Source organism: Chinchilla lanigera, unplaced genomic scaffold, assembly GCF_000276665.1.
Source record: "Chinchilla lanigera isolate Chin_1 unplaced genomic scaffold, ChiLan1.0 scaffold00003, whole genome shotgun sequence".
NCBI lineage: Eukaryota > Metazoa > Chordata > Mammalia > Rodentia > Chinchillidae > Chinchilla > Chinchilla lanigera.
The window spans coordinates 17,802,102-17,817,758 of NW_004955404.1; the positions used below are offsets into that span (position 1 = coordinate 17,802,102).

Here is a 15,657-nt window from a genome sequence, read left to right on the forward strand (position 1 = left end):
ACACACACACACACACACACACACACATACACACACATCCCTATATTCCTATACACTCAAGCAGGGTAGAGACACAAAGACATCAGTTGAATTTCAGACTTGATTATTTAGTTTGTTTCATTACAGAATTACAGAATTTAGATTGTTTATAAGAATAACCAATAACCAAAGAGCCTTCAGAAATGTATAGTGACCGAAAAACATTCTGAGAACTGGCCATAAACTCATTCTAGTGTCAAGGTAAAAGCATCATTCCAGAGGACATAATGTCACAGTTTCTATTTTTAATCTTTCTGAGTCCAGCTTCTAGATGTGAACATTTCATGCTTAGCAAAAGTCTGATGATAACCAGGCCAGCAAGCCAGTAAAAAACACTGAGATTCCATCTTACTCTAGAAAAAGTGGCTGTCATCAAGAAATCAAATAATAGCAAATGCTGGTGAGTCTGTGGAGAGAAATGGAACCCTGTCATGTTGCCAGTGGGAATGTAAATTAGTACAACCACTATGGAAATCAGTATGGAGATTCCACAAAAAAACTAAAGCTAGAAATTCTATTTGATCCAGATGTTCCCTTCTGAGTATTCTCCTGAAAGAGGTAAAGACAACATATTAAAGTGAGATAGGCATACCCCATGTTTATAGCAGCACAGTTCCTAACAGCTAAATCTTGGAAGTGGTCTACATGTCCATCAACAGATGAATAGTTAAAGAAAGTGGTACTTCTACACAATGGAGGACTACTCTGCCATAAAGAAAGATAAGTGTTAGTCACTTGTAGGAAAACAGAGGCAAATTGAGACCATAATATTAAGTGAAATAACTTGATACATGGGTTTGAATATCACATGGCTTTATTTCTTATGAGAAATCTAAAATCTAAACACCAAATGAAAGACAGATGATAGGAAATAGAGAGAGATTTTGCAAAAGGAAGGAGGACCAAGATGTGAACAGAGTCAGGGGGAGAGGATGAAAGAAGAATTAAGATTTTATGTTCATACAATTCCTTTCCACAAGAAGTTTAATTATTAAGTGATGCAAAATATACCAATAAAAATAAAAATTTAACAAATAAAAATAAAAAAGATATATCTCAGTTTGGAAAATGAGATACCATGCAATTATTGCCAGATTAGGGAATCATTTTTAGCAAACAACAAATGTGTATATTGACCTGAGAAGAAAGGCTATCTTTCTAGCATCAAAGAGCAGGTAAGAATATTAAGACTTGGAGGGAAGTTGATAAAATAAGCATCACCCTGCTACCATCTCCTACATCACGTGCTATAGACCCAGCCAAGGGAATGAGTGCTTCAGGCACTACCATTTAAATACAAATTGTCTATCAGGAAGCCTACCAGAGCAAGGCACACAGAGCCTCACTGTGGTGGGAGAGAACACACAGCCAAGAATCGTTTATTTTATGTTCATTCTGAACCTCACACAAGCTTCAGCTGTACTTATCCAGTTGGTCCTAGAAAGCAGAATTTGCAATGTGATGAATCTTAAAATCTAAAAATTTTTCAGTTTTGTTGCATAAAAGTGGAAGTAGTTCAGTTCTTTCCTTACTGAAAATTATAAAATCAGTCCTTTGGTCAAGGCTTGGTATTTTATTCCACCCCCAATCCTGATGAATCACTTTTTGTTTGGTTGGAGGTGGGGGAGATAGGGGTAGTCCTAACTAACATGATTCTACTTTAAAACATAGGATATTAGTGGAGTTCTTTAGACTTTGATTTCATAAAAATATCAACAGAAACGCACACTATGGGCCAGCATGATCTTAAAGTCAGGAAAAAATACCAGCATCCAGAGACACTCACAGGCAGAGACTTCATGACTCATCTCCCTTCTAGTCTTTCTTCCAGGCACTCAACTTCACTTTGCACACACATTTCCCACCAATGTGTTCTCATCAAGCTGTTTCCCTAAGCCCCAAGTCTCTTAGTTCTTGCGCATACTCATAAAATTCTATTTCCTCAGAGTCCTGCTATATTTAGAACAGTGTTCATATATGTTGAATATCACTAATCGTTTTCAGCCTCTCAGATAATATAAGACTTCTATTCTGAAATAAATTATAGTAAAGTAGAAGAAAGAAGATATAGATAGATATAGATGATATAGATAGAGATAGGTAGATATAGATAGATATATAACACATGAATAAAAGAATTATAGATGTCATGTTGTTTTAGAAGTTAAAATAAAACTTATTTGAAGGGCTTCATTCTGCTAGGACTCAGGATGAAAGTGGGAGTTTGACACAACTGTATGTACAATTGCATGGAGAACATAATTTATTTAAAGTTATTCTGTAAATAGTGAGAGTTTTAAGCTCTATAGTAGGTTACCAGGGTGAGGATGAAATCACACATTTTGAGTGTCTCTACTTCCGAACCACATGTGATAGGTGCACACAGGGAGGATTACTGGGAAAGCATGGTTCAAGAGCACAGAGGCCTGAGCAGATAGGGAGAATGGAAGAGGAGGACTGGTGTTTGTCGTGAAGGACATACTGCCTCTGCATAGGAACAGGAATAACCGTGAGACCTGACGGTTTTTAAAAGTTCCTAACATCGGAAAACTAGGCTACCTGCTTTTTAAAAAATGAAAAATATAACTGAATGCTGTACTGGGAAGAAAACAAGAAAGATTGAAAATGAAATAGCCATCCGGATAGCATGAGTAAACAGGGGGAAGCATGAGGCTAAAAGAAACCATATCTAGGAAAAATGTCATTGCCTGGGTAGAATGAAATCCTGACTGGTAATAGTAAGTACAAAATTTCAGATAATTCTAAAGTTTTCTAATTTTACCTGACTTTTTAAAATTCAATGTCAATCAGTGGCAGAAAGAAAGGTCACCTTAAGAAAACAACTGGCTTCTGAAAGAAGCACTTAGAGACGTTGACTAATTTAAGATGAAGTAGAAATATGTGTAGCTTAATAATTTTACCAGAGTACTTAAAAGCTACTGGCTAGTTTAAGTTGTTGCGAAGGACATAAATTCTTAAATATTGAGGAAGAGTTACTGGATTATCTGTCTATTAATCAAAGGGGAAAGGAAGCCTGTGTAATTAAGGAGCTGTCACCTGAACTTTAATGCCCAGAAAGGTGAGCACAAATCATCAAACAATCAATTTGCAATCACAGAGAAGGAAGAACAGAGTAGGGACTGACATGCCTTTCAGAGAACAATCTTGTTTCATGATGAAGAGACAGGAGGGGTAGATAAGAGGGCCCTTGTACAGACTACATGGATTTCAGTAACTCATTTTCCGCTTAAATCAAAAATGACTGAACTGTTGACCTCAGTGTAAAAGTACAGCACATGGTACAAATGAACACAGTCTTTTAAATCATTGAATTAAAGCACTGAATAAGATTTTGTTTCAGAAATTAAACTCTTCTTGCACACTAGAGGTGTCTGAGACATTTTTATCTGTAAGTATAAAGGAATTCTACATCTTTTAATGAGTATATAAGTAATGTCACTCAATTTTATAGGATTTTAATGATATTGAAACAGTCTCTATGAATTTCCTACTCTTTGAGGCAGCACATCTGTGCACATAAATAACCTTATCAATCACTTCCTAAAAATGTCTGCAGGAAAAGAAATCTTGCCAAAATAATCACTGCATTCTTATTATGAATATAAATGCAATCTTGGCAACCAATTTAGTCTATTTCATGGGTTTGGCAAAATTTCACCAGGACGAACCTGATGAGCATGATAACCCACCATAAAAAGGAATGTGGTCTTTAGCTCTAAAAATGATATTCATACACTTGGTACCCATTTTCTCAGAATTAAATGGCATTATTCACCTTAACTAAGTGCAAGTCGCTAACACAAGTAGCTTACATGGTGATCACTTGCAGCTTCTCATCACTCATCGCTGTGATACCTAATTTCTTCCATCAGAGAAACTCATGATCTAATGACTTAATATGAAAAAAATATTTCCTGGACTTAACTTTATATAGAAATGATTTTAGATGAAGTCAGCTGTTCAGTATTGAGGAATATCCACTGATGGTTTAACAACAAATATCCCAAAATAACTAAAAAGTTTGATTAGAAATTAATGCAACTGGTAATACTTTCTATAAAGCTAGTCATTATAGCAGTTTTTATAAAGCTAGTTTTTACAAAGAGAATTATTTAAAAAGAAAACAGTAATGACTTGCATACAGGTCCACATAATTCTAGAATTGTAGTACCCACTTTCTTTAAAAATAGGTATATTTTCAGTAAGCATGCACAAATTATGTAAAGCCCTCCTTCCAGCACTTTTCCCTAAAGTTAGGCATATTAATAATTTCTTTGTAACTTTCCAGAAATATTCTATATGGAAAGAACTTTAGTACTTATTTTATTTATTCAGATATATAGGTTAAGAATGCACTATTCTGGTTCTAGCTATTTTTAACAATTCTTTGAATTCTTTCTACAAGAGCAGATACAAATATGATTTTTATTGTGATATAATATTGCATACTGAATACAGTATCATCAATCAAACTTCATAAATACTTAGATTATGACATTGATTTACAATGGAAAAAAGATCACATTCTAAGTTCACATCAAGAATTGAATGAGTCATAATGGAATTAAAATTTAAATTAAAGTTTTAAAAAGTCAATGTACATATGAGACATTTTAAAGATCAAACAGAAAAGAGATACAGCCCAGTTGGCTTCATGCTATTAACAAAGAAGGACTGGAACAATGAGATGAAAGAGTGATTATGACACACTTAGCTCCCTGCTACAAAATAATCAGGGCTAAGCCATTTTCATTTTGGAAGAGGCCTAGTGGTGGTAGGGAGCTACAGTGTATGAGCTTATCTGCCGGCCTTGTAAACCAGAGATCAGGAACAGGTTGGGCAGCCACGAGATAGGAATGAAAGAGGTAAATATACTGAAGGAAGGCAAAAATGTCCAATAATGTTATGAGACCAGAAGTTATATAAAAACAGACACAGGCATAGTGGAACTTCACAGAAGGCTAGAATCTCCGTGCCCTTAGAAGCGACTCATCTACAGGAGGCCTGGTTGTACCCATGACACGGAAGCAGAGGAGAATACTAAGAATTGTTCAGTTTGCCTCTTAAAAATGGAGACAGTCTCCATGCTAAAGATGTGCTTTCTTTATTCATAAGGCATGGATGAGTTCTTAAAATACTTATGTACTGTGCAGAAGAAAATACATTGAGTTTAAAGTGTTATTCCTCTAAAAATATTCCCAAATTACTTCTCCAGTAGTATTTCCTACTACACAGTCATACCAACTAGCTAGTCAAGCAAAGAATGGGACAAATAAAAACCAAGACTCTTACAACTATAGATTTAGAAGATATAACATAAGGTAATGTATTAAATATGCTTACGTTGTATGCTAAATTTTTCATTAATCACCATGAGATTCTCAGTAATCCTTGTAGAAAAAAATCACTGATACCCAAAAATTCAATTTGTTTAAACAAAGCTCAAAGAAAAATTTTAAGTCAAGATAACAATTACTAGATCTTTGGAAACTGACACAACTACCTTAAGACATCTAATCGCCCCATAATCTATGAGTGTTTTCAGTTAAAGCAAGAGAAATATTCATAAAATTCTTATATTCCATAGTCCAAGGAATGCAATGAAAAAAAAAGTACTAGCCATTTGGCCAAATATTTTCTTTGAATTTAATTACAGTCCTTGTCTTCAATAATCTTTTACTGTGAGCTTTAACAATAATCTTTGCGATGTTCTTTTATAATAACTATAAAATAATTTTTATAATTTAGTTATCATGAATGTGATCATACAAAATATTGAAACAGCTTTTTATCCAAAAATTTATGTGAAAAGTATTACAGTACATATTTATCAGAGTAAATTAAATTTTCTAACATTTTAAAGGAACTCATCATTTTTGATAACTACACCATCTGTCTTTATGTGGAGTAGTGTTTGTAAGTAAGAAAACATAATGCCCTCTTTTACCTTTTAACAAACTGTTCATAATATGGGTAGCGTTTAACAGATTCAGATTCAAAGTTTATTTTGCAACGAGTTCAAACTCAAAAATTTAAGTAATAAAAAGTGTATTTCATGCTTTAAAAATTCAAATCCAAACCGAAAGCCTCATTATCCTACCTCCTATAATAATCACCAGTAATGGCACGTCAAGGAACGAACAGCCAGTCACTTTTATTGACTACAGAGGGTGAATTTATGACTTTTTCAAGCTCAAGAGATTACTTGAGAATACAATCAGTTTTAAGAAGGAAGAAAGAGAGAAAGGGAAAGAGAGCGGGGAGGGAGGGAACGGGAAGGCAGGGGAAGTCATCAATTCAAGAGTCAGTGAAAGAAAGAAAGGATGAAAAGTCGTGACTGGGCTTTCACAGATTAGGACGATGGAATACCTTTGTACCAGGTCCTCGCCGTTCCAGCAGGGCAGCCCGGAGGCAGCAGCCAGTTCCGTAACGCAAAGCTGATCGGCCAGGCCGCCATAGAACGACCTGTATGGTCTGAGGCTGTTGATAAAATCTCTGCATGGAAGAACAAAGGAACCAATTAAAACCCGAAATCCATAATAAAGCTCCACAGGAGTGGTATATGCGGTGCCTAATGCTTAAAATGAAACATTTTGCTTTCTATACTTTTTTCGTATATTTTAGTAAACTTTTCTAACAATAAAAATACATTATCATTTGAAAAATACTAATGTTCAAAGGTATTACCTTGACTAAAAGTTTTCCCTGGGTATGAATCTTATGTAATTCCAAGGGCAAGAGGTTGCGAACAGTACAAACCCGCGCCGACCCACCCCGCATCACTTCATTTAGCCTGGCTAACACCCTCACTGGTCGCTGGCGTTTAAATCTCATACTAATTACTGTCTTTTCCACAGAGAAAATGTCAGAGGTTTACAACATGTTAATTACACGATGACTGTTTAGTAGACTTGGGTTATTTTCCTATCTGCTCTCTCTTTGGTATCTAAAAACATAGAGTATTATTCTTTTTAGTAACCATGACTCCAAACCCAGATATATAGATATTTCTGAGGATGAAAATAAAAGTAATTGAGGGGAAGATTGTTTATAATATCAAGTCAAGCATTCCTCTTCCCACACTGTTCTCCTTCCTATTAATTATGGGAGACAAAATTCAATAAAAATGTGGATTTTGGTACTTTTTATGTAGAGGGCCAAGGCTTTTGAGCTCTAAAATCAAGGTTTTGAAGTACAAATAACTTATGTTTTAGCATTTCAAAATATTAGGCCATAAACACATTGGTTCTAAATTTTTTTTTTTTTACATCAATAAAGGTTCAAGAGAAAGAAACGACAAGCCCAGCCTGATACACAGGAGATTCCCTCTAGAGTAGAAGAGAAAAACAGGAGTTGGAAACGTTGGAAGGAAAACAAATTTGAGAAATTAATGGGAAGAGTAGTAGAAATGTAGCAATTATGAAATCATACTCTGTACTGAAGTAAAAAGTGCATAATTTCTCTAAAAATGAGATCAAAGAAGGGTGCCATGAAATTATAGCTGTAGTTTCCAAACTTTTAAAAATTGAATCTGATTTTGACAGCTCTACTGATCAACTGCATAATCTTATGACTCTTTTACTGGTTTTAAAGAACTATTTGCAGAAATTGTCAGAGTTGATCTATAGCACGGATAATGATTTTCAAAAGTTTAATATGAAAAATTATACTATCACAAGTTTAAAAGGTATCATGGCAACTATTTGAGTTTTGCAAAACTTTACCAGACAAGTGAGCACTAAATGACTTCAAGAAACATAAATGTGACTCACCTCTAACTTGTATCAGTTACAAAAAGAGTCTACTTTCTTGTTATCACAATATTATATTTGACATGTACTACTTTAAGGCAGTTTTCTCTACTATAAAATAAGTCCTTCCTTGAAGGCTACCACCCTACAAACTACATGAACTAATACCAGTTTTTATTTTGTAACTACTAAGGCATAATTAAAGAAGAAATTTGCACTTTTCTAGAAAGTTAGTTTCAATAAATGAATGTGTACTTCCTCTCTTAAATTTTATTCACTGTAAATTATCCTTTCTTTGAAGTCAAAAATTTTCTAGAAATGAAGAGGATTTGTACAAAGGATAGAATGTGGACAACTCCATATTAATGGTATGAAACAGAATAGATATTTTTATGTATCCAATCAGTCTACTCCAATCTTTGTGATTGCTCCTTATTTCATTTCTTCCTTCATAACCAATAGATCCTCATGAGGAAAGCGTTATAGATTTTCTTTCGCAGTCCCTCTTCCCAGTGCTATACTCCCATGGCCTTAGTCCAAACCTGTATCATCTTTCTCTGAATTTACTGCATTAGGGTCAACAGACCTTCAATCTCTTTCTTTAATAGCTATCTCCTATTCTCAGTGAGAACCCTCTTCTAAAATGCAAATCTGATACTGCACAAAGTATGTCACTTACTCACTTAAATCCACCAATGGCCACTGTCGAAGGCATGAAATCCAAGTTTCTTGGAAAAACATAAAGCACCTTCTGACCTCAGTTTTAGCAGTAATTGAAACCATACTGTCGGGTAAAGTTAGATATTTTCTGTTCCCAAAGCAGACCTTCGTACTTTTGCCCATGTTTGAAAGGGTTATAACACAGAAGACTTCCTCTTGTTCTATGATAATCAGCTGCTCTTTCTACGTCACACAGTACTAAATGCTGTTGAGCATCTAGCTCTGTGTTGGCACGAGATGTAGGAGTACATAGGACACCCCCTGCTTGCTAAGAACACACATGCTGATGAAAACCTACAATAATTACACAACATTTAATGTGCCAACATTTGAAGATCGCAAAGGAGCCAGGAAATATTTGCAAATAAATGAACACTTTAGTATTCTACACGAAACAAAACACAGAATGGGAAAAAGTTGAAGGAAGCTATGTAGTTTAGAGGAGTTCCTGTGGGAATGAATCAAGGTTAAAAGGAGGCAGAAGCAAAGTTCTACTCAGCCTTATTGATGACTGTAAAACTTCAGCTTTATTGAGAAGGCAGTTGGAGCCTTTCAAAGTTTTCCAGCAAGCAAGTGATACTGTCTTTAGGGCAGCAATGTGGAAACATAAAAACTGAGGTTCCCCGGAGGTGACAACTAAAATTTAGAAAAGAAAAACTGCTAAGCTAGATTTAAAAAAAAAAAAAAAACTGCCAGGAAACATCATCAATAGCGACATACTTTTTAACAATTAGAAATCCAGACTATACAAGGAAAATAAGAGCTTTAAGGTAATTTACTATGCTGTCTGGCAAGTGCAAGGTCATGAGTTAGATTCCCGGTGCCAGAAAAAAAAAAGATAATTTACTATGTATTGAATTGTTCCTTGTGGTGACTGAGAAGATGACTATGTCACTTATTAAGATTTTTTAAAAAGTAAGGGAAATATCCCTTCTTGATTTCCCACACTACACTTACTTTTGTCTTTGTCCCGTTGATTCTTCCATCTTTCTATGACACACATCACTTTCTTGCCTACCATGTAGTAGTTATGTACTGATTTTACCTAGTTGTTTCTTATCTGGCTCCTCATTCTACAATAAAAAGTTTAAGCGACAGGATGTTTTTGTTTTGCTTTGTTAACATTCACTGCTACAGACACTAGAGTAGTGGTGGTAGCGTATAGTAGGGCCAATACAGTTATCAAATTAATAAGTGAATAAAAAGTAAGGAATTAATCGTCCCATTCTCCATATGTTCTGTTTGAGATTTCTTTGGAAGACAAATCAAGGAGAATGCTACTGCTGAAACTTAATATGGATAAACATCATCTGGGAATCTTGCCAATATGCAGATTCAGATTTAATAATCCTAAGGTAGTAACCAAGATTTTCTATCAGATGCTACTGATGCTACTGGTGCAGTAATCATGAATATTATAAAGTTTGCTCTTAAATCTGAGATATAGGAACTTAAGTAGACTGAATATATAATGCAGGACTCATCATTTGTAGAGGTGATGACTGAAGCTATGTATATGGATGAAATCTCTCAGACTACAATATGTGTCAAAAATAAGTCAAAGGCATTCAAAAGAACAAGGAGTGAAGAAAGAAAAACTTCAAAGCTACTGAAGTATGAAAACTAAAGACTGAGGTAATGTGAAATTAGAGAGATTCTCTACAATATAAAGTCCCATCATAAGCGGTTGATTAACTACTACTAAACACATCCTTGCTATGTGATGATAAATTGTTATGGAATGAAGTATGTCCCTCTAAAATTCATATGTTAAAATTTCAACTCCTAAACATGACCTTGCTTGGCAATGGGACCTTTAAAGAGCTAATCAAGGTAAAGGAGGTCATATAAGTAAGTCATAATCCAAGATAACTGCTATTCTTGAAGAAGAGGTACAAGAAAGCCTGCGCATATAGCAATGGCCATGTACGAACAGGGAAAGAAGATGGCTACATGCAAGGAGAGGCCTCTGAAAAACCACACGTGCTGACATCTTGATTTTGAAATTCTGTCCAGAACTGTGAGAAAATTCACTTCTGTTGCTCAAGCCTCCTGGTAGGTGGTATTTTGAAATGGCTATACAAATGCAATAATTAAAACTGAAAGTAACGTAGAGTAATGGAGTTCAGGTCTGCAGAAGAACAAGCCTTAAAGAGGTTGATAAGGTAGATATAGGAATCCCCACAAGGAAATGTGTAAGTTTTGTTTGTGCACATATTTATTTGAACACGGCAGAAACTTGAAAATATTTGTGTATACAGGGGAGGCCATTAACCAGGGCATTAACTATTCACAATTTTCTACTTTCTGGACACATAACCCCTGTGAAGTTAGCTTTGGAAATGCAACTGGCTTTGGGCTTGTGGGCTCTATTCAGAAGTGATGTACATTTTCCAGGGTAAGCTTTCAGTACTGCTGTGACTAGAAAGGCTTCACATGGAAATGGCCCTGTCAGTCTGAGTCTTAAAGCATAGGCGTAATCCCCACTGCTCTGTCACGGACACCGGCTGTGAACAGAAACACAATTTTATTGTTCGCAGCCAAGTGGTACGTTGGGGTAGTTTGCGCATGCTCTCTTCATGGCCACAGTGATAGGAAAATAAATAATAGGAAAAAGCAATAATTGATGGATCACAATTCTGCAGAAAAGCAAAAAGGATTACTGAAAACAGATCTGGTTACAGTTCCTCTGGGATTGAAACAAACAAACAAAAAAATTCCATGGAACTAGTATGTCAAATTTGACTTGTGAAGATAGAAATTTGAAGAAGGAAATTATATCCTGTGGTTGCACTGAAGGACCCAGGGCTAAACGTCAGATAAATAACAAATAATTGAATTGTGAGAAATACAGTAAAGCGCTAGTACCATAGTAAGGTCAAAAAGACTTGGGCTGGGGATTTAGCTCAGTGGCACTGGGCCAGCCTGGCAGGCGCAAGGTCGTGAGTTCAATTCCTGGTACCTGAAAAAAAAACAAAACCAACAAACAAACAAACAAAAAAGGTCAGAAAGACTTAGCTACTGCCACAGAGCCAATTAATGTTGATCTGCTAAGAATTCATACCTTCTTTCCCAGTTCAATCTTCAGCCTTTTAACTCATGAAATGTCTCAATTAAAAACATTATAGTCTTCTGTGGATTCTAAATCTAAGTTGCTGGAACAGTGGTTACATCCATACAATTATTTTTCTACAATCATGAGACTACTTCCACTGAAATTAGGAGCATAATAAATGTAGACAAATGACAGACATTCCCACTAATTATCCTGTAAGAACTGTGTTGTATGTGTTAGCTTTTAATCTTAGCCTTAACACATCTCTAAGATATAGAAATCAAATATAATTATTCTGAGTAACAGATTGAAACAGTTTAAAAGAAGAAAGTCTTCCTTGTCTGAGTATTTCTTCAAAGGCTGTATGTCAGGTTGATAAAATGTACCCAGTAATTTCTTATTTGGGCTTGCAACAGGCTACCAGATGGACCCCTTAACTCTTGTTTTGTCTTTTCACTTTCCTTTTTATGAATTCTCAAAGTACAAACAGAAGCAGCTTTGGAAATCAAACAGGCCACCTTCCCTTCTGTGAAGCACTGAGATAGATAAAATGTCTCACCATGGCACAAAACCTCTCCACCTGACCCTTTAGCTGCATTCTGAGAGTCCACCTTCCTCTCACACAGTACAGTCAAAAACCACACACCACACATCACATAAAATAAGGTGTGTAACTGAAAAATACAATTAAGTGTTTAGATTTTTCAAATTCACCACAGCAAAAGACACATTGCCGTTAAGTCTCCCTCAAAATATTCCACTTTCTTTGAACATGCTTATCCCTCTGCTCTTGCCACTGTCAGAAGTATTGCCAGAACCTTTGCGTTTTAGTTGTGCTGTCCTGGTTACCTTGACGTCCTGAATCAATTGCAAACATGGTCATTTTGACTTTGGGAAGGAGCCAAAAGTCATACAGTGTGACATCTAGTGAATACAACGGATAAAGACACAGCACAATGTTTTTACGAGCTTGCTCTTACTTGGGTGGTAAACAACGGCAACATTCACTGTATTGTCGACTACACCTGGTAAAGACACTGAGCAGGACTTCCAGAACTGCTTCCACAAGTAGCAGGAATTATGATTGTGTGCTCAAAGCGGGGGAATGTATTTTGAGGGGGAATTAGTGGCAATGTGTCTTTTACTGTAATGTTTAAAATTAAACCACTCACCATATATTTCGATCACACTCCATTTATCAAGATTTTTATACAGCTTTCCAAGCTTATAACATTTCATTTTCTCCATTCAAAACTGTTTTCTACTCTTACTTTACTCTTTCTTCCCATCCATCAAGACCTCCCTTAAACAGCACCGCCTCTCTAATTCCTTCCCTAACTAACTTGTGCAGCACCTGTGGGTTCATCCCTGCTTCGCCTCCAGCACTGCTCTTGTCTGTTTCACAGCCTCACTATCTGACATCGTAACTCCTCTGTTTGTGACTCTGCTCTGATACATATCTGCTCTAAATCAAGAGTTTTTTTCTTACCCCAGGGCTGGGACCATAGTTTATACCCACCAGGCACTCCAACTTTTATTAAATTACTCCATATATATTTTTAGCTTTTAACAGCTTCTAGAATTAGAAATCCCTGCAAGACATATATTCCTTAAAATACTGAGAATTTTAAGTCCTTAACACATTCACGACAGGGCCATAATTTATAAGTCTTGCTGCCAGATGGCTCCGAATCATCAGTGGTACACGACTGACTGTCCCATCCAGCAGCACAGGACAGTTCCATTGCGTGGTGTCATGTATGTACCACCAATAGTGCAAGCCACTGAATAGGACAGTCATACATGTACGTCCGGTGGCTGAAGTCAGTGAGACCATGTTAAAGAGCAATGACATCTTGGAAAACTTGAAACTAAATGTCCACGTCAAAATTATGAGGAAATATTGGACCTTCTTGGCATAGTGCATTAGAAAATAGAAGATATCTAAAAGGCAGAACTGTAAGCTATGCCAGACTCAGGCTACGATAGTTCCTATGTATAGCATATTGAAATTAACATGTAGTGACACATTAATATTTAGACACCCCACTGTTTACGATAGCTGCTCTAGTGAATACATACAGATATGCTGTACAGAGAGTTAGAAAGAACCTGGAGATATCATCCATTCCACAGCGCCCTCTCCTATCTGCATATCATCATCACCAAGGACTTATTTCAAGTTGTACAGCTAGATGACTCCCTCAGACACTCAGATTTATTGATCGGGGGTGGGGGTGGTTATCTGAAATCTTCCTACAGCTGAGACTGAGAATCAGTGATTTAGTTCAACTCTCTTATTTTATAAATAAGGAAAGTGAAACCTAGTAATGTGGAAAGCCTTGTGAAAGTTAACTAAAAGTTAATTATCATTTAGTCAGGCATTGAGTCAATGGAGATTTCAACACATCAGTTAATTTATTAATGAAAAGTTCCACGGCAGGAATATCAGGATAATCCTGAGCGATTGATAAATCAAAGCTGAAAGAATGTGTAGATAGAAAAATGTTTCGACCTATTTTTAAAATTTTATGGAATCATCATATTTTTAACAAAACACACTTATGCATAAGTTGTTACACTGGAAAATATGGGCACAGCATTTGCTCCCGCCAAAATCTCACTTAGCATGCAGTATGTTCAGACGGAAGTGATGTACACATTTAGACCAGGCTAAGATGTCCATTGCAGGAGATAGGGAGCAGGGTAAATGCTGCTCCCTGGCTAATGACCAGTTTTGTGCACCGCGCCAGCACAGCAGAGAAGGAAAAGCTAGAGCACAACTGCTCATTCGGAGCCTGCAGCCCTGTTTGCCCTGTGCTCTCTGAAGGCAAGGGAGAAACATGGACTAGCATAGTTATCGCTTCATTGCTTCCTATGTCCTTGAGGCCAAGCGCCATTAAGGTCTCCTGATCTATCACGTGGTTAAAAAACTATACAAGAAAATGCAGCCCACCTCAAGGTTTTTCTGTCTGGGTCTGTTGACAATAAAAATGCCCAGTTACTCCTGTAAAGTTGAGCAACACTTTCAACTGGCTCTACTATTATCACTGACTTTTTAAATAACTGACTTTACTTTTAATTATAAAAGTAACACACCTTTTACTACTTGGTAAAATAATTAAAACGTACATGAAGACCAAGTCAGTACCTGTCCTTTCATGGGGATAGCCCTCTCTTCTGAATCAACCAGTGCTAAGAGTCTGGTTTATCCTTGCTGTTTTTTCTACGTCACATTAGCAAGCCGTCTGACAGAGGCAACAGTGAGATGCAGAGAGACAGACCGAGATATAGAGACAGTTTGGGTTTACAAAATTGGTGCTAAGTTATATCCATGGATGAAGCAGGCATCTCTCACTTCACAGTACATCCTGAAAGTCTTTCAGGATAATAGGTCTTACTTCTTTTTGTAAAGCTGTATAAAATTTCATAAACTAGATACAGAAACACTGGCACAGTCTAACAAAGTATTTCATTCAGCTCATTTACGTTTTAATTTATAAGGCTGATGTACCCCTTACACATGTGGTTTGAAGAACGGCAACCACAAAACTTTCAAAGTGCTGATGTCCTAGGGGGCTGTCTGCTTTTGAGCATACGGCTGTTAGCTACATTTGATTTTGCATTTTATTTAATTAGACATTGCTGGAAACAGAGCTATGCTCAAAGGGCACACCTCCCCAACTGATTCCCTCATCCAGTGGCAATTTGTTTCATTTAAAACATTTATAAATTGTCACATATTGTACTTCCTGTCCTTTTTTTCTCCATTGCACACAATACAGAAAGGCTATTTCTAATTTTGACCAAAGTTAATTATCTGGAAAAGCATTAGAGAGGAATCTTATTTTCAAACAGAGCTTTTCTCTGTGGAATGTCTCAAGCTACGTTTCTTTATTTAATGACATGTATTGATTTTTTTTTTCCTACCCCTAAAGTCAGTCTACACATAATACAGAACCCAAATTAAAAGCAGGGCCTAGCACACTGTTTGAAAATATCTGTAGAACAAAGGTCAAATGTGCAGTAAGCTGGTTAATGGCCTGAGGCAAAGTTAAGGTTAATGTAGCA

At 36.3% G+C, this 15,657-nt stretch overlaps 1 protein-coding gene across 3 annotated transcripts in view; it reads right to left on the reverse strand.

Annotated features, from left to right (window-relative positions):
* Positions 1-15,657, reverse strand: part of Gpc5 (glypican 5) — a 1,267,099-nt gene that overhangs the window by 977,736 nt on the left and 273,706 nt on the right. For all 3 annotated transcript variants that reach the window (XM_005374117.1, XM_005374118.1, XM_013516298.1), the window contains exon 5: positions 6,430-6,555. In XM_005374117.1, coding sequence (XP_005374174.1) covers positions 6,430-6,555 — 126 coding nt within the window. The remainder of the gene's footprint in view (positions 1-6,429; positions 6,556-15,657) is intronic.